General features: G+C 43.3%; 1 protein-coding gene across 1 annotated transcript in view; it reads right to left on the reverse strand.

The window, feature by feature from the left end:
- Nucleotides 1–20219, reverse strand: part of CARMIL1 (capping protein regulator and myosin 1 linker 1) — a 301196-nt gene that overhangs the window by 146092 nt on the left and 134885 nt on the right. The window contains exons 9-11 of the mRNA XM_034660237.1: nucleotides 6278–6353; nucleotides 1332–1420; nucleotides 23–117 (exon numbers count right to left, since the gene is read on the reverse strand). Of these exons, the coding sequence (XP_034516128.1) occupies nucleotides 23–117; nucleotides 1332–1420; nucleotides 6278–6353 (260 nt within the window). The remainder of the gene's footprint in view (nucleotides 1–22; nucleotides 118–1331; nucleotides 1421–6277; nucleotides 6354–20219) is intronic.

The raw sequence follows: 20219 nt of genomic DNA on the forward strand, positions 1-20219 counted from the left end.
ATCACACAAATCGCTACAGTACCTCGATCCTCCAGTGGGTTGCCAGCAAGGTTAATTGTGTGCAGTCCTGAGTTGGGATTATGCGCGAGAGCACTGGCCAGTTTTTGGGCAAACTCTCTGCAAGTAAACAAAAGACCAAGAGTAACTATCACGAAATGTAAAACTGCTCAAATAAAACGCTGACAGCTAGAAGAGCTAGAATGAAATCTAAAAAAAGAAAACCTTTCTTTACAATATTAGTCTACTTACGATACATCCGATAACACCCCATCTAGTCTACACAAGTATGTATCCTCACTAGAGAATCCGTAAAGCTGCAGCCAAAATGTGGCTCATTTTGCTTAGCCAAAACCTCACTCAAAAGCAAGAAGAAAATATACAATTACCCCTTTAAAGACACGTTACAGGATGCTATTAATAGTATTACTTAGTCCCTCCATAACTTAAAAAAAAAATCTTGAATTGAATCTGCTTTTCATGAAAATGGCAATCGGCTCTTCACTGTATCTTAATTCCTATTTCATGCAATACTCACAAATGCAAAATTGCCCTAATTATTGAGTTTAAAGTCTACGATTGTTACCACTATGTTTTAAGAAAAATTCAAAATCACTATTTTAGGTATGTTGTACTTAAAATAACACACTAAGTGCTATAATTATGAACCTGTCTACCCCCCTCACTTAGGAGCAGTAAAGTCTTTGTTCTACCAGATTTGAACTCCACCGGAGGCTTGGGCACTGCCTACCAAGCCACCACCGAGTACTGAACAAGTAAGTATGGATTTGGAAAGAGAAACAGATAAAAGAAATCCAAGCAAAGCAATGAAACCATGGGAAATACATTATTACCATGACTACCATGAATGATGTTCCTAAGAGCTGACACAGAGCATCTATAACATGAAAGATACTTTTCTAAGCACTTTCCATGTATTAATTTACTTCTCCCAGCCATCCTTCTGTAAGATAGGTGCTCTTGTGTTCTCCATCTTAAAGATAAAGAGACGGAGGCACAGAAATGAAGCAATTTGCCCAAGGCCATGAGGCATCTGGCTCAGGGCCCTCTCTCCTAGCCACCACGCCATGCTCCCTCAAACACATCCAGTCACCGGACCACAGAGGATGTTATAAAACCCTTGACTGTTGCAATGATGGGGAGAACAGGGATCCTTTATTTTTTTTTTTTAAAGAGAAGACCCTATACTTTATATGTGAGTGATTCAACCTTTCAACCTTTTTCAAAAAAAAAAAAAAAACTATATACTAATTTTAGAGGAAATGGCAGAAAGCTTTGAAGCCACATATTTGTATATTCAGGACAATACTCACGTTCTAAGCCCAGCGTTTTCCAACACCAGTTCCTCCAGCCGATTGGACCTACTCACCACTCTCAGGATCTGCTCACAGACATCAGTGGACTGTAAGAGAAGACATCGTTTGATCACGCCCATGTCTAGAGGAGACTTCGCCTTATTGTCACACAGCCACGCAGATGCAAAGTGTTAATTAAACAAACCACTTATTCACGCATCATTCACTCAAGAAAACCTGACCCAGCATCCACGACTATGCACCATCACAGTGAAGGTCCTGGGCATACAATGCCACCTGGGACAGGAAATCCCGCCTTCAAGAGTAAACCATCCAACAAGGCACTCAGACAAGAAAACAGACCATTATGATGGAATCACTAAAAGGCCACTTTGTAGTGCTGTGGGCACTCAGAGGCATATCCCAATCTTGGGAAAACCAAAAAGAATTCCCAAAGAAAGTGATCTCCAGCATGAGAACAAAAGACTTAGAGACGGTAATGATGCTAGGTTCTGACGACCATCCCTTTACGGAGCTCTTGTCTCATGCAAGGCCCTGAGCTAAACCCTTAGTGTGTATTTCATTACAAAACCGTTAAGTATTATTATTCTCGTTTTATAGATAAGAAAGTTAAGGGTCAAAGATGGCGTGTACTTTAAAAGGGTGACTGACAAAGCACTTGATAAACGTTAACTATCAGGACGTTCCCGCTGATGTTCTCTAAAATAAAGGGGGAAACAACCCAATAAGAATTCAGTAAGTGCTCTCTCATATTGCTAAACATTATGTTTTTTTAAATTAGGTAGTTGTGAAGTTGTATCTGTCAAAATATTTTATATATAAAATAAAATTATATGAAAATGCAGAATTAAAATGAAATGTTTACTAAAGATCACAACCACTGAAATGGCTGATGTATGTAGCACATGACTTGAGGGTGCTAGGAAAATGAAGAGTTGTGTCCTGGTGGCGGAATTTTACAAATTTTTAAATTTTATATATTAATGTTTCTTAATTTGTTTATGTTTCTGCCTTATTCCAAAACTAATTTAAGATGCCTCCTGGTTTTAAAATTTCTTCTACATTAAAAAGTGATTTTAAAATCTCATCACAACTTAGAGTCTATTTAAATCCTTTATGATGGAAGGAAGGAAGGAGGGATGTAAGGAAGGAAGGGGAGAGAGAGAGAAAGGGAGAAAGAAAGACAGAGAGAGGGAGGGAGGGAGGAAGGAAGGGAAGAAGGAAGGGGAGAGAGAAGGGGAGAGAGAAAGAAAGAGAAAGGGAGGGAGGGAAAGAAAGGCAGGATGGAGGAAAGAAAGAGGAAGAGAGGAAGGGGGGGAGGGAAGAAGAAAGTTCTGTGTACCATGGCATACCATAACCAAAGCAGTTTCTTTTCCGAAAATGCCACAAATAAATTATAATTCTTTGATTTATCAGATCATATATATCCAACTGTATTAGCCATCACTGAAACAGTCTGAAATGTAACAAAAATTCGCTAGTGAATATCCTTTAGAAAACCTCACTTGGAAACACATGAGTCCTAGGCATCTAAGGCACTTGTGATTCTCATGTGCTATCCAATTCCATACAATGCAGCTTTCACACAGTCCCAGAGTTTCTGATGTGTCCCACAGATTGATGAAGGGAGGGGAAAATTAATTCCAATTGACCCAATGCCTGCAATTTACATTATGCTGATGGTGATTTTCAAAACGGTGACCCCCTTATCAGTGTAATTCTTTGTCTTACAATATACAACCAGGGGAACTGATTGTACTCTGGGTTGGCATGATAAAAAGTGACTGCTTAGACAATGTTTTTGCAGGGATTATCATCATTTCCAAAAACAATCCATGGCATATCATTATCTTTCCAGGGCCACCTTACAGAGCATCCAGAAAAACAATTTCCCAAAGGAGGGCTTTCATTTACCTACTGGGTATAATTATTGTAATAAAAATTTATTACAGAAAATGTACAAAATGTATGTCCATCTTTTCTTTAAAATGCTGGTAGGGGAGAAGTATAACAAGTCATTCATGTCCATGTTAATTTTGCTACTTTTTTTTAAGTGCGCAAGTACAAGAATTGTTTTCTACACTGAAGAATATTATGGTGATGAAATTTTTAAAGAGATACACACATATCCAAACCTAGATGGCAAGTAACATATGACCATTAGAGTAGTGCTCCCCAATTGTCAGCTGCCTGTTCTGCACTACATTCCCTGATTTAGGGGGAAAAAATTCTTAGCAAATTAATACTATGGCTCTCCAAGAGCTTGCATTTAGTTAGAAACTCAAAAGTATACTATAAAAATGAGAGAAATCGTGATCAGCAAAAAACTAGTGCAAAATAAAACACATACAGAATTTTATAACTAAAAGGAACCACATACAACTGGCCCAACCATGCCATTTTAAGATGTAAAAAGACCCCATGATGCTCACTGACTTGCTAAGTTATCAAATCAAGACTTGAGCAAGACCCCCATGTACTGTGATTTTAATGAGTCGAGAATGTAAGACAGAAACTTACTCCTAATCACAAATTTGGCATATTTAAAAAAAGAAAATCCCTCTACCTTTCTATTTAAATTGAGGATAATGACTATTAACTAGCATCCTAAGATCAGCATAAAGCACATAGGACACATTTTTCCTGTGGCACCTAGCACAGAAGTAATCTTAACAACCCCGAGAATTCGTATAACTTGAGAGGAAGTCACTCCTTTGTGCCATGTGAAGCCACGTTTGTAAAAAGTCCAAGAAAGGTGTAATCCTGTCCTTTGCTCCAATAAACTGAATATCAGCAAAGGTTCCGAAATGGCATCTTGCCATCCCCATCAAAGGGGCGAGTATCAGTTCTTTTCAATGTTGGGTGAAAAACATGAAAAACTGCTATTCTTTTTGAGACTGAAGAGTGATATCCCAAAGACCATTCTTCACTTTAAAATACCAAATATTAAAAATATACACACAGGTGTTTTTGTGCTTAAATCTGAGTTACTAGAAAAGCAGTAAGGGCAGCCCTGAAATCCTGTCACTACACTTCCTTTCATCCCAAGACATCCAAGGAGGCGTCTGAGCACTTACACGCTTCGTGTTCCAGAACTAAAATGATGAGGTGCGTAATTTCTTGCTGAAACATCTCCAGCAACTGCAGAGATCATGCCCGTGAGAAGCAACGATAGAACGGCAGTCCTGATGGCCAGGACACATTCCCGTAATCGTTTGTGAGTTGGCATGATTTCTGAAAGTGAGATGTTCACCCCTTCCACAGAGCGGCCCTGTGCCCCATTTTGAAAGTCACGAACTTACAGGAATGTTCCAATGAGCCAGGCACACTGACTTGGTACAGAAGCACTGTTCTCCCTGATCGCACAATCCCCGAGCTAATCTACTTCTCACTCCTCCAACGGCTCCCCCTGTCCCGCCTGTCATCTCTGTGGGCTCAGTCCTGCAAAGGGTCCCCAGCCCAGCAAGCAGCAATTGAGCGGCTTCTGCTGCTGGGTCTCCCTCCCATCACGGTGTCCAGTCTGTTCCCTAGGAGTTCACCTGCCCCTCCCCCCGTGCCTAGCTCCAAACTCACTGAGCACAGATCCTTCTCCTGTGTGGCTGATACCGTCTGCACAACTCACATCCCCACGCTTGCTCATTTCTCACCCTCTTTGCTAGTCTGTGAGGCTAGAAGAACAACAGTTAACCGGAAATGCCTACAATATGTGAGGTACTGGGTTGGGATTTCTATACACATGATTTACTCATCTCAGTAACCTGCAAATTAGCTATATTGCTATGTCCATTCATTCATTCAATAAACTAATCTGATACCTATTCATTAAACCAATCTTTATGGAAGAGCTATGAGGAGCCATATACTCTGATAAGCACTGGGCAGAGACGAATAAGACATGAGCTCCAATTAACTCTCAACAATAGGAAAGGGAGGCCCTAGGATGTCAAGTGACTTACCTAAGGTCCCACAGCCTTGTCATAGCGCCCAGAATCTAAGACCCAGGTTTCCAAGCCCACACTCTCTCCTATACCACGTTGGCTCTTAGTTGGCCCCAAATGAGCTCAGCTCATGCCCATACTAATAATACCTTAAGCCGCTCACACCCCAGGCAAATTCAGAGAACCAGCAGCCTATCCACCAGCAAATCTCAACCCTCTACTTTCTACAGATCCAAGTCTCCATCAAAATCTTACCTCTTCACTAAGAAAATCGTTAAGCCTCCAGTTCCCGTGACCTCTGAAAGCTGGAGGCTCGAATACAGAGTCGCCAATAAAACGACCTCTAGGTTATTTCCTGTCCTAAACTGAAGTAGGAGAAAGCGAACTTACGTATAAGCATCTGCCCGTACAGCTGCTTTGAACCTGCAGAAACTCCCCACACAACATCTCACTTCCACTAGTAAAACAGACCAAAAATTTGGCTCCCCCATACCGTATGAAAACTAGCAGCTCACTTCTGATACCATTTTGCTTGCATATAAATCCGCCCAAAACTCCTCTAGAAAATTAAAGTTAGCTATCATCACTCCAGCAGACCAGCTCTACCTGATAATGTTTCCCCAAATCCTTAGGAAGGGAAGATTTGTGGAGATGGAATGCAGGACAGACACATCCAATCTGCTATTTGCAGCTGTGCAAACGTAACTTTAATAGTTGTTGCCAACAGAGTGGTCTGTACTGAAGGCTCCGCTAAGTGTGTCTCTCTGGTCATTATCTAAGATCGTCTGAAGCAGCTGAAAACATGACGAAGTCCTTCTCAGGAGCACCTCACATGACACACTTGGTAAAACGGCATGCAGATCATTTACAGGAAAATACCTCCTCAAGAAAAAAGCATGTATGCAGCTTGCCAGATTAGTAGCAAAACAAATGTTTTTTGATAATTATTGGGCTTTTGAAACCCAGCAGAAGTAATCAACATTTGCAACATCTTCATTTACTTACCAGTTTCAGATCCTTAGAAGATAGCTTTGTGAACCACTGGTTGTACTCCAGAGCAGCGATGATGGGTATTAGGTCCCTAGAGGCAGAAATAACAGCGTCCATTGAAAGCCCTCTTACCCAAGCCAGGCTGGCACTTTAATCTGTGACATCAAGTTCACTTGTTAGCTCCTATTATTCACCAACACAACATCCTGCTAAAACTGCTTCAGCCACGAGACAACAATTCTCTGGGACAGATCTTCAGGACGATGCAAGCAGAATTCCTAAAAGCTGAATTTAAACCACCTCTAGGGCCCCTGATGTCTAAATCCAAAGGAAAAGAGCCTGGTGGCAGCGTCTGCTCAGAGAACCTCCTTGCTGTAGGAGAAACCGTACTACTCCTTCTACATTAACGAGTCTGATTTTTTTAACCATCAAGAATGTCATGTACAGGTTACCCTTGAACAATACAGGTTTGAACTACATGGATTTCTTTTTAATAAAAAAGTACAGTAATTTAAATGCATTTTCCCTTCCTTATGATTTCCTTAATAACATTTTCTTTCCTCTAGCTTACTTTATTATGAGAATACAGTATATAATACATATACAAAGTGTGTGTTACGTGTTTATGTTATCGGTAAGGCTTCCGGTCAACACGAGGCTATGAGTACTTACGTTTTGGGGGAGTCAAAGGCTATACTTGGATTTTCAACTGTGAGGGGAGGTCACTGGCCCTGCCCCCACCCTCCCACCATTGTTAAGAGTCAAATGTATTCTCTAGTTGAGGAGTTTATGCTGTAAGCAAGGACACTGTCTAGCCTTGCAGATAATAAGTGGCCCTGAATGGATTCCCAATGCTTAGCAAGCATCCTACAACCCTCTGGTACCTTCTTGCAGTCCCTCGTACCGATCACAGACATGAGCTAGCCCGGGTGTACTTCTGTCTTATGCTTCACACATACCCTTCAGCCATCGAGGGCAGCTACTTGCATCCGAGACCTGTCCACACTCTACTTTTCCAGCCTGACCTGCTACGACATGCCCCTAACTCATGCTCAAGACAAAAGCAGAAAATTTACTACTCATCAAACATACCAAGCAATGTCACAGTCAGAAGCATCTTTTACTGTCGTGTTCTATGAGAATCCAAGCATCCTGCCATGCGTACACCACACAGCCCCTCCTCTGTGAGTCTCCTGGGTCATCTCAGCCAGCGCCCTGTCTGCATCTCTGTTTAGCATTAATTTTACCCTGCCTTGGATTATAGTTTGTATTCAACATCTGTCTCCCACCATCTGGGTCATAAGTTCTTTGAAAACCAATTCTATTTCGGTTTTCTGGCTTCAGTGAGGCCATGATCAGTCTCTCCCGCATGGCAATGAAACACAGCAAATACTCAAATTGTTACTGAAATAGAAAAGAAAGGCAGAAGGTGGAAAGAGGGGTGAAATACACATTATTTCATAGCTTCTGGGTACCAGGCCCCATGGTGGGCATGCTACACAGACCATCTTGTTCAATCACATGTACCATTTCATCAGACATGCTTTAAAAAGGAGATAGAAGGGGTGCCTAGTGGCTAAGTCAGTTAAGCATCTGCCTTCGGCTCAGGTCATGATCCCAGGACCCTAGGATCCAGCCCTGCACTGGGCTCCCTGCTCAGCAGGGAGTCTGCTTCTCCCTCTCCCTCTGCTGCTCCCCCTGCTTGTGCTCTCTGTCTCCCCTTCCCTCCCTCTCTCTCTCAAATAAATAAATAACGACAATTTTAAATAAAGAAATGGGAGAAAGGAGCCTCACAGGTAAGGGAGAAAACAATGCAAAGAAATTACTAGTCTCAGTCACGTGGTTTCATAGGCCGCCTGTCCTAACGAACTGCCGCATTATTAACTTTAAGTTTTAGATTTCAGATTTAGAACCACGAACAGCAACTCTTTCCATGGTGGTTTTACGGTCTTCACTCCCTTCACCGCTCCCTCGCCCGACCAAAGGCAAGAGTGAATGCGGGTCACTCTCCCTGGGATCTGGTGACAGCTTGTAGCTTCTCTGGGGGCAAATGCCAACTTCTTACACACTTAGTTCAAGAGTGTCCCCTGCACCTCTACATTCAGGAACTAGGGCAAAGCATTCTCAGCGTCTCCTTCTGTCGATTTAATGTCAGGTAGTGACTATGCTTCAGAATCTCTTGATTTGAAGTACACTCGCTTTTGTCATAATGAAGTCGCTTGCAGGAAGTGAATAACACATCATTAGTAGAACCAGGCTTTACACTGAAATGGGGGGAGGGGCAGCATCGTCTCTACACGAACTGCAAAAACCCTGAAAAGGCAGAGCCAACTCCACAGCTAGAGACTCTAGGAGAAGAAATGGTCAATAGAGCAAGGAATGGCCAACAGAGTCAAAGAGTTTTTAGATCTGACACCAAAAGCATGATTCATAAAAGGAAAAAAATGCATAAATCAGACTTTACCAAAATCAAATGTCTTTGCTCTCCCAAAGATCTGTTAAGAGAAGGGAAAGACAAGCCCCATGCTGGGAGTAAATGCTGGTAAATCACATTCCTCACAGAGGACTTGATATCAGAATGCATAAAGAACTCTTGGAGGTCAGTAATAAGAAACAACGCAATTTTTAAAAATAAGCAAAAGATATAAACAAGATACTTTATCAAAGAAAATGTATCAATGACAAAGAAATATATATAAAAATGTTTGAGGGCACCTGGGGGACTCAGTCAGTTAGCGTCTGCCTTCGACTCAGGTCATGATCCCAGGGTCCTGGGATTAGGTTCCCTGCTGGTGGGGGGGGGTGTCTGCTTCTCCCTCTGCCTCTGTATGCTCTCTCTCTCTCTCTCCTCTCTCAAATAAATATATATATTTATTTATTTTACCTTTGTATATTGTTTTTATTTTTTTTTAATTTTTTTATTATGTTGTGTTAGTCACCATACAGTACATCCCTAGTTTTTGATGTAATGTTCCATGATTCATTATTTGCATATAACACCCAGTGCTCCATGCAATACGTGCCCTCCTTAAAACCCATCACCGGCCTATCCCATTCCCCACCCCCCTCCCGTCTGAAGTCCTCAGTTTGTTTCCCAGAGTCCATAGTCTCTCATGGTTCATTCCCCCTTTCTGTTTAACCCCCCCTTCATTCATCCCTTCCGTCTCCTACCGATCTCCCTGCTATTTCTTATGTTCCATAAATAAGTGAAACCATGTGATAATTATCTTCTATTTAAAAATAAATCTTTAAAAACAGGATGTTTGAAATTATATGCCATTAAAGAAATGCAATTTAAAGCCAAAATGAGATGCCACTACAAACTTACTGAGTTGCTAAAATTAAAATGAAACAAATAAAAAAACCAAAACCTGACAAGGGCTGGCAAGGATGCCCAGCAACTGAAACCCTCATACGTTGCTGATGGGAACACAAATAGCACAGTCGAGGTGGCCAACAGTCCGACAGTGCCCACGTCTAACATACACTTACATAAGATCTGGCAATCTCAACCCCTCGCACTCCACCAAGAGAAATAAAACCTTGTCCTTACACAAAAACTTATATATGATCGTTTGTAAGGGCTGTATCCCTAGTTGTCAGACCCTGGAGACGACGTGGATGTGTCCTCTGACGCTACGGGACTTCCAGGGCAAGGACTGAAAAGGCAGTAACGTGGCTTCTGCTCAGCTCCCTCTCTCGAATGCTCACCCGTGGAAGCCCGCTGCCTTGCTCTGAGAAAGTCCAGGCAATGTGGGAAGGCCACGTGGAGGCGTCCCCGCAGACAGCTCATCAGCCACCAGACGTGTGAATGCAGAAGCCTTCGAGACGGCTGTGGAGCCTGCCCCCGTCTGACTGTAAGGGCTTGAAGGAGCCCAAGCAGAAACCGGCTAGCAGAGCCACATGGAGCCCAGAGCCTGGACAGGTAACTTCAAGCGACTGCTCACGCTGTAGGCCGTTCGGTCTGCACTGGTTTGCACACAGCAGCGGATAAGCAGAACACCTGGCCCCCAGAAACCGGGCTTGAACGCTGCACTACTTGGAACATGACCGCAGACAGGGTGACCATAAAAAGCTCTGAAGCACAGAAGTGTTTCGGGAGGTTAACAATTGCAGCAATGTAGGGTAGGACGTATCAGAGGAAGGCAGCAGTTTCCGTCACGCAGGCGACAGGTAGCCAAGGTAATGGGAGAAGCCTGAGACAGAAGTAGGCTTCTGGCCGGAGGCTGGAACAGGAGCCAAGGCAAAATAAATCACTTGACCTAAACTCATTAAAGAGTTACTACAACCCCGATTGAAATATGCATACTTTTATGATGGAACCATAAAGAAACACAAGGACTGTTAGAATAATTATTACACCCAGGTCGGGGAGGGGCGCAGGGGAAACCGCAAAGGAAAACGGATTCACACAGGTCTTCTTAGGAAAGGCAACAGCCCAACTCTGGACCTAAGTGGTCGGTAGAGTGGTTGACTTTACCATTGTTTGCATTCCGGTACACAACTGCATGCTTTTCTCTCCACAAACAACTCTAAGAATGGCCTTCGCAGCATTGCTCAAAATAGTGGTGAAGAGAACCCAAATATCCAATCAACTGCAGAATGGATAAATTGTGGAATGTCCACACATTAGAATACAAAACAGAAACCAAAGTAAATAAACTACAGTTGCACATAACAGCAGGTCAAACCTCGGTTCTCGGGTCCAAAACCTCTCTCACCCTGGCTGGACTGTGTGGAGAATGGGGAGCTTTGAATCTGAGAAGCAAGCATCCAGAAAGCACTTCAGCAAACACTTAGAAAAAAGCCAAGGTCTGAACCGAGGGACGTTCAGGATTCCTGGAATCTTACTCTCAGACCGTCCAAGCCATCAAGACAGCATGACACAGAGGCCAACGTTCTAAATGTAACAAACCATAGCCAGTTATGATCAAAACCAGTGCATCTCACCCAACAGAAAAAACAAAAGACCGTACACCAATAATTTGATTCCTGAGAATTCATTTTCCCAGATGGCTTTCTTAGAACACAGTAATAAGTGAGCAAACAAGCAAAACTAGGATAAATACCCAATTTGGCATTCACGTGGGCCCCCCAACTGCTATGCCAATATCACCTCGCTGCAAAGAGCTCCCTGCACTTCCCTGCTGGGGTCTGTGCCGATCAGAACCGACGCTTTCTCATGTTTTCACTAAGCACTGCTGGCATTATATTACATCATGCAGAAAGGTCTCCAAACACCAATGCTTGTCATCTTGACTGATTTTCGCAGAGTAACAGCTTTTTACCATCAGTCCATGGCATTCACTGTGTCTCCCACTGTGTGTTGCTTTGATCTCCTAAGAGAGTCTTAATTACCACTTGACTTTTGATCTGAAGACTAAAGTCATCCTTGAAGAACTACAGTTGAGAGAACCCTCTCCTGAGCCCTGGAAACATGGCAACACAACATTCTCTTGCCATTTCCATAGAACACTTCTACCATTTTCTTAAAATGGGAGCAAAAAAGAAGCAATTTCCTTAAAATTCTCTTCCCATTTCACAGGGTATTTCTATTTCCTTAAAATGGTAGCAAAAACATTTTAAGACTCCAAACCCTGAGGAGATCCAGTGTCAATACCCTTTAGAGCCACGGGGCAGAATCTTTTTTCTTTTCTTTTAAGATTTTATTTATTTATTTGACAGAGAGAGAGACAGCCAGTGAGAGAGGGAACACAAGCAGGGGGAGTGGGAGAGAAAGAAGCAGGCTCCCAGCAGAGCAGGGAGCCCAATGTGGGGCTCGATCCCAGGACCCCGGGATCACACCCTGAGCCGAAGGCAGACGCTAAAACATGGAGCCACCCAGACGCCCCAGAATCTTTTCTTACACTGTGTGGAAAGAGATGACACCATCAATATTCCCTAACCTTCTTCCTAATCGACTTGTTCCTTGTGGTTGTGGTGTTAATCCAGCCGTGGGTTGGGGTTTGTAATACAAGCTGAGATCCCTATTTCTCATCTCGGTTGGCAACTCTGAGTGATCCAAACCTTCCCTTAAAATTCAAAAGAACCAAGTTTTTCACTTGTACCTTTCCAGAAGAAAATGTCAAGATGGACAAGATAAGAGCAGCGTCACAGAAAAGATCACAAACTAGCCTCTGGAAATGCAAAATTTTCTGTCGTGCAGGGATTTTGTATCTCGAACTCTTTTTCTTTTAATTAAGAAAACTGGCCACTTGATATAGTTGTTCATTTTAAAAGGAGGCACGTCTTTTAGGATACAAACGTCTCAAGCAGGGGCACCTGGGTGGCTCAGTCAGTTAAGCATCTGACTCCTGATTTCAGTGCAAGCCATGATCTCTGGGGTCCTGGGATCGAGCCCTGTGTTGGGCTCCATGCTCAGTGGAGAGTCTGCCTGAGATTCTCTCTCCCTCTCCCTTTGCCCTTCCTCCTGCCCACTTGCTTGCTCTCTCTCTCAAATAAATAAAATCTTTAAAAAAGAAAGAAAAAACAGTAGCAAGCATTTATTTAAACATTTTTATGTACCGGCACAATATGTTTTAGACACATTCATCCACAGAGTCTCCACGAGGGAGGCGCTATGATCCACATTGCTTCACAGATGGAAACCCCCCCTCTCCCGCCCACCGGACACAGGGAAGGTTGAGAGCTGCCTGATCACACAATGCTCACCTGGGCAGAGCCAGGTCTCAAACCCAGACAGTGGGACTCGCCGACCCGCTGTCCCAACCACTGTGCTACCAGCTCACTGACTCACCTGCCTTCCGTGTCCCCAAGAATCTTTAACCTCCTCTCCAGGGAACCAGGGCGGTGCAGCCGTAGGATTTTAGATCAAAGACTCCAAACCTTCTCCATCACATTCAACCACTCACTCCGTTCGTATTTGGAAAGTTAACACTAGGATGTATCCTGGAGTGACTTCTCAAATACTGACAGTGCTCCTGTGTCTGCGACATTAGACATAAGCTGCTAATACTTGGGGGCTATTTTAAAAAGTTAACTTGCGAAAACAAAGAGGCTGGCAAGTGACTGAGGGTCTGGGTCACTGGCAAATTCTTTGCTTCTCTAGACTCTAGATCATCTGTTGGGTTAGCAGCTGCCAAGCCTCATCCTTCTGATCGTAGGACTTCCTAAGAATTTAATTTTCCCAGTTATTATTTTGGGGCCAAATTTCCCTCCTTACTCACTTGTCCCTGCCTGCCTTCTCCTCTCTGAAACTGCAAAAACACTGGGATTTTTAAAGAGACGTGTGAAACACTCCAAAAGGGTGGTAAGGAATAAAAATAGTTGCCAGATTTGAAGGCCGTCTGGCAAGCCCCATAATCCACAATGTGGGTAAAGTATAACCACCCAGGGAACGGCATGGTAATTATTTGCAGCATATCCGCACACCACCGGAGTAAAGATTTTCCCCTAATAAATCTCACAAACATCCAGAGGCTCAAAGGAGGTGCTTCATGCAAGAATGCGGTCTTGCCACTCTGCACGCTTCCTGCACGCGCACGATGGAATTCCTCTCGTGGAAAAGGTGGTAAGATTTCAAACCACAGCAGTATCTTCCGGACATATTCATTTGAGAGCCTTTCCGGGGAAAACTTAGACTTTTGTCCTTCATAGTTAGTTTGAAAATGGAAGTTGGAAGGCTTTGAAAAGTTTCAAATGTCATGGATTAGCTAGTCCTTCCTGCTATTCTAATTTATTAGAGGTATGTCCCGGCTATTATTAAGTGATTAGCAAGACCACTCACCAAGTCCGTAAGGTATGTGACAATCTGAATACTTCACAGATGAGGACATGACTGGAATCCTCAACAGATCATCTCTAAATTTTCTGATCATTCATTGTTAGCTGAAAAATATTTTGAGCACAGACCTCCCCCAAATCTGTGTTTATCTGTAAATTATATACATGAGCCACTATCCCAATATTTTACGTTCAGTATAAAACATACACACACACACAAATAAAATGGTTATAAAATAAACAAGTTCCACTAGGGGCACCTGGGTGGCCCAGTCAGTTAAGTGTCTGCCTTCGGCTCAGGTCATGATCTCAGGTCCTGGGATCGAGCCCCACATCGGGGTCCTTGCTCAGGGGGCAGTTTCCTTCTGCCCCTTCCCCTGCTTGTGCTTGCTCTCTCTCTCTCTCTCTCTCTCTCTCTCTCTCTCTCTCAAATAAATGAATAAAATCTTAAAAAAGGAAAAAACAAGTTCTACTTTTTTTTTCAAGTTCCCCAAAATAACACCAACTTGTACGTCAGAGTCCATTCGACCCCAGCTGGAAACCACTGTTGACACAACTGTTCACAGACATTTGGGGAAGGAAAACAGACGCCCGTGCTATTACACCTGACTCCACACTCCAAACGGCCTTTCTTCCTTTCAAAATGAGAGTGGAAATAAAGGGACAGAGCCTAATGAGGAAAGAATTACACCAATGCCCTCGGGACAACCTTGACAAACAACCCACAATCAGAACTCTTCTCCTCAAAGTGTCAGGCTCAAAACGTCACTTCGATGAGCAAGAAGTATGAAAACACGAAAACATGAGTCTGAAGGGAACGAGCTGCAGGCTGGGCTCTCAGGCCACGTGTAAACTCAACGATGCATGTCGTTGAGTCTCTAGAGGATTGATGAGATTAGCACCTCTTAAAAATCTCCTGGACACAAGAAAATCGATGTTTTTCAAGCTAGACAGTCTCCTCGCCTCGGCCCCACCACCTCTACACCCACATCATTCCCCGCCACTCCGATTACAACCTAATTACACTTTGGACACGTCAGCTCACAGGCCTCTGAGGGATCCCCGGAGAGAGGTACAACAAGGCCTTCTTCAAGCTCTGCCTCTTTCTGACCCACCGGTGATATCTAAACCAGAATAAAGTTTGAGAATATACTTAAATAAAATTCGGGGAGCTATAAATAACAAGGGAGTGGGCTTTTCCCAAGTACTTCCTAATTGCTATTCTTCTCCAGGGAGTATACTGGACGGTCCCACGTGCACACTGTCACTCTCTCCCTGACCGCTTACTCAGCAACAGTGTGTCCGGTCCTACACGCGCTTATGATACAGCCTTTGAGTTAGTCATCCATCACAGCATTCGAGTTGCTTATAAAGTTCCCCTGAAGCTCCTAGGTGGGCCCCTAAAGACTTTAGTGAGCTGGGTGAAGACATAGGAACAGGGACTGAGCCCCATGTCAGACTCCTTGCTCAGCGGGGAGTCTGCTTCTCCCTCTCCCTCTGCCCCACCCCATCGCTCAGGCTCGCTCCCACTGCACTCTCTCTCTCAAATAAATAAATAAAATCTTTTTTTCTAAGATTTCATTTATTTATTTATTTGCGAGAGAGCACAAGCGGGGGGGAGCAGCAGAGAGAAAGGGATGAGCAGACTCTCCCCGTCAAGCTTGGAACCTGAGGCAGGACTCGATCCCAGGACCCTGGGGTCACGACCTGAGCCTAATGTACACACTTAACCAACTGAGCCACCCAGGTGTCCCAAATAAAATCTTTTTAAAAATAAAATTAAAAAAAATAAATAAGATAAAATCTTAAAAAAAAATCCCATCAACCTCCCAGGATGATGATCTGCTCCCCTGCAGTCGCTCAGTATCCCCTGAAAATCCTTTATTCTGAGCCACTGGTTTGACCCAAGAGCATCACGTCGGACAGCAGGAACAAGATGATACAGCCCAGCCTTCATGGAACTTCCATTCCAGGATCACTAATGGTTTTAGGGACGCTTAAGAAGGGCTGTTTCTAACTATGATGACTAGATACAAGAAAGACTGGAATGAAAAGACAAAGCTTTGAATGATGGCCAATCAGAAATGACGTTCACATAGAGATACATGGAGTCAGCTGCCACTGTGGAAAATCCACAAGTGCATATGAGAATCATGGCCCCTATTTGCCAACAAACTCCAGGTCCACGTGTGGTCTGTCTAATCTCTCCTCTTGCACCTCCAATTTGTCTAATTCCTGTATTCTCTTCTCCGCAATTCACAAGCAAATGAGAACGTCACCAACATTCCTGTAAAACCTCTCAAATTCAGAGAATGACCCATATCACACTCAGGTTACACCACTATGAATCCTTCCAAACTACTGCCATTGAAATACAGGCTGTTCTTTCATGCGTAGGCATGCTCATGCTTCTAACAGACAGAAATGTCCATCCAATACACTTTCTGTAACTTGATTGGCAAAAAAATATTAACACAGGCCATCTAAAGCCTCTTTATAGAGAAGCCAGTGCTAATTTCAATAGTAAGAGTCATGGGGACAAATTACATCCTCAAGAAAGAGGGGATAAACTTTGAATATTAGGGAGAAAGAGTTCTGAAAAAAGTCAAAGTATTTAGGCACTACTAGGAAAGAGGATATCTCAAGCAGTGATCCCCACCATTACTAAGCCCACTGCAAAAGAAAGAAAAAAAAAAAAGAAAAATATGTTGAGAACTCCCTAATTTCTTCATAATTATTAATACACTAAATACTACAATAGTAATAGTATTATATATTATAAAACAAAGATAGAAATTTTAAAATGAGTCAACAATGAACATAAAGAGAAGCTCACCATTTTTCTATTTTTTTGTAGCTCATCTTGCATTTTTCTTTGGGTATATACATCCCACATGCAAGGCCACGGATTTAGAGCAGGCGTCAGCGAACTACAGCCCCCAGTGTGTATTTTTGTAAATAAAGTTTTATTGGAACACAGTCCCACTTATTCAGTCACATACCGTCTGGAGCTGCTTTCGATCTACCGCAGTGGCCGTGCATAACTGCAACAGCGACTGTCTGCCCATAAAGCCTCAAACATTTACAACCGGCCCTTCACAGAAAAAGTGTTCCACCTTCTCATGTAAAGTCTCAGTAATGAAAAACATCCTTCTAGCCCTTAACCAGGTAAGAAAAGTGGATGCTTACGAACGCAGCGTTCACTGACAAACTGACATTTCTCCAGCTAAGGAACTAGGAAAGATCTGCAGGAAAATTCTCAGTTTTGACAAGGTTTCTCAATTGTGGGATATTTCGGGTAACTCTGTTTATTAGTAGCTTCCCTAGATACAGTTTCCTTCTGGTGACAGATTAATCACCTAATTAAGGACAGTGGGTAAGCTAGAAAATTCAGCACTGCCACTATGCGTAACCTATGAATGGTGTAAAAATCATTAAGGGGGTAACACAGAAAGCCAGAGAAACACCTCAACCTGCCCTACACAGTGTCTTCATGCCAACTATGGTCCATGGACTCCAGGGAAACCCTAAGACGCTCTTAGGGGCTTCACAAGCTCAAAAGTATTTTCATAGTAACACGAAAACAAACTGTCGTTTACGCCACGGAGACGTCTGCATGGTGGGTACAGAAGCGACGGTGGGAAGACGGCTCGCGCCTCAGCAGGAACCAGCTCAGCAGGGCCAAGCTGGGATGCTGGTCACTGTATCCTCCACCACCACACACCCAGCTTTGTTAAACCAATGCCAATTTCATTTAAAAAGGCCTTGATGAAGGAGTAAAAAGTACTCATTTTATCAACTCTCAGCCTTGAGTACATGCCTGTCTGACAGAACAGGAGTACACACAAAATGCTTCCCCTATGTACCAACGGGGATAACTATCTCGGGTGACAGAGTCAGAAGCAGAACTAGCTCCCCTTTTTCATGGAACACCAAGAAAAAAGTGACAAAACACAGTAATCAAGACTCAGGATTTAGCAGATATTTTCTCTAAGGCGTAAAAAGTTAGCCAGTCACTTCAAGGAAATCACCTGACAGCACTTTTTTTTCCAAGAATAAAATTATATCTTTAAAGAAAAAATTTGAATTTGGGGAAACTTTTATGTGCCACGATGAGTTTGACAGCTTTGCCACGCTTCAAGACTTTTTGGGTAAGATCGGCGGTGCTAACAGATGTCTTCTTCCTCCCTATTGTACAAGAGCATATCTGGATGCCGTGCATCACTCCACAAACCAGTAGTTTCTAAACGATCGAGGCACGATGCTACGAAATCATCTAAGGGTAAGACCCATCAAAGCACAAGAGGGACCAACTGCATTTCAATGTAACAAAATCAAAAATGTTCACCAGGGGCGCCTGGGTGGCACAGCGGTTAAGTGTCTGCCTTCGGCTCAGGGCGTGATCCCGGCGTTATGGGTTCGAGCCCCACATCAGGCTCCTCTGCTATGAGCCTGCTTCTTCCTCTCCCACTCCCCCTGCTTGTGTTCCCTCTCTCGCTAGCTGTCTCTATCTCTGTCAAATAAATAAAATCTTTAAAAAAAAAAAAAAATGTTCACCGATACGGTTTCAGATTCCACCCTGCAACTGACCTACAGGAAACCATCTCTTCCTGAGTTGTGGTGAGCGATCAAAGAAGAATATCCACAGCTAAGTGAAAAGGCTATTAAAAATACCCCCTTGGGGCGCCTGGGTGGCACAGCGGTTAAGCGTCTGCCTTCGGCTCAGGGCGTGATCCCGGAGTTGTGGGATCGAGCCCCACATCAGGCTCCTTTGCTATGAGCCTGCTTCTTCCTCTCCCACTCCCCCTGCTTGCATTCCCTCTCTAGCTGGCTGTCTCTATCTCTGTCAAATAAATAAATAAAATCTTTTAAAAAAAAATAAATAAAAATAAAAATACCCCCTTTTCTAACTACATGTCTGCTTAAGTCTGCATTTTCCTAGTGTATTTCAACCAGTGCCATGAATCACAACAGAACGCAGCCATCTTCTTTGAGGTCAGAAGTTAGAGATCAGCAGAAAGGTAAATGAATGCACTCTTCAGGCTGACTTATTTTTTATCTTGGAAAATAGTTATTTTTCATAAAAATGGTACCGACGTTAATGTAATAGGCTTATTAACATTTTTCAAGAATTAATAAATGTTTTTAATTTTAGTTTTATTTTCTAAGATGATAAGTATCAAAAGATATACCCACATAGACAAAAGCTCAACCGTTTTCAAGAACGGTAAAGGGATCCCGTGGCCAAAAACACTGAGCTCTGATACGGCAAGCCTACGCACTCCTCTTATTCTACGTGCCATTTTCTATTTTTATTGTAAAAAACTTGCAGAGCAAATATTTTCCCTTTTCGTTTCTCAGTTCACTTTTTCACGAGCTACACAGGAAACACAGGCAAGCCTGAATGGGTGTATGAAGTTCCCTCATATGTAGGAAGAGGGAGACCAGCTCCAAGCAAGAAAGAAACTGCCCACTCCACAAAACGGAAGCAGGTCCAAGCTGGAGAACCAGGGGCTGTCGGCACTTGACTTTGGCCACAACCACAGACCCAGCGGACCCTGCCTCACCGTCCTCCGTACGACCGGCTGTGCAGAGATGAGCTACGTCCAGCTAGCACACACGTTGTCTGCTCAATTCAGCTGGCTTGAACCCCTGGGGGGTTCACCCTGTACAGTGCTGGATTTCCCTGCCAGACAGGTGGAGAAATAATCTGCAATGGGATTTTTCGGGGCAAGATGCTGGTGGTTAGAAGGAGCAACAATGTTGTCTGCAATCCCAACTGTCTGCATGGCGTAAAAGGGAAAGCTGGAATCCCAGGATTCGAAACAGGATGGAAGATTTCCCAGGCTGAGCTTCACTGGGGTAGGACTAATACCTGCCACGTAAAATAAGTAACAGGACATCCAGGGTGGAGGAGATGGGGAAACCCGGGATAAACCACCAGCAACGACACTGGGACACTGCTCAGCTCTGTGAGGGAGCAAAAGAACTCAGAATGAAGCTTCTTCTCTGGGGCCTGATCACACGAGCCACAGCCCTAAATATACAGAAGTCAAGATCTTAAAACCTACGAGTCTCTCAAATAACATGTAACAAACAGGATTTGCAGTTACAGTATCATTATCACAAGGCAGACATTGGCGAGTGGTTTTCCACCAACATGTGCACATATACACCCAAGCAATCCCCAACTCCTAAAGAAATTATAAACTAA

This window comes from Ailuropoda melanoleuca, chromosome 5 (genome assembly GCF_002007445.2).
Source record: "Ailuropoda melanoleuca isolate Jingjing chromosome 5, ASM200744v2, whole genome shotgun sequence".
NCBI lineage: Eukaryota > Metazoa > Chordata > Mammalia > Carnivora > Ursidae > Ailuropoda > Ailuropoda melanoleuca.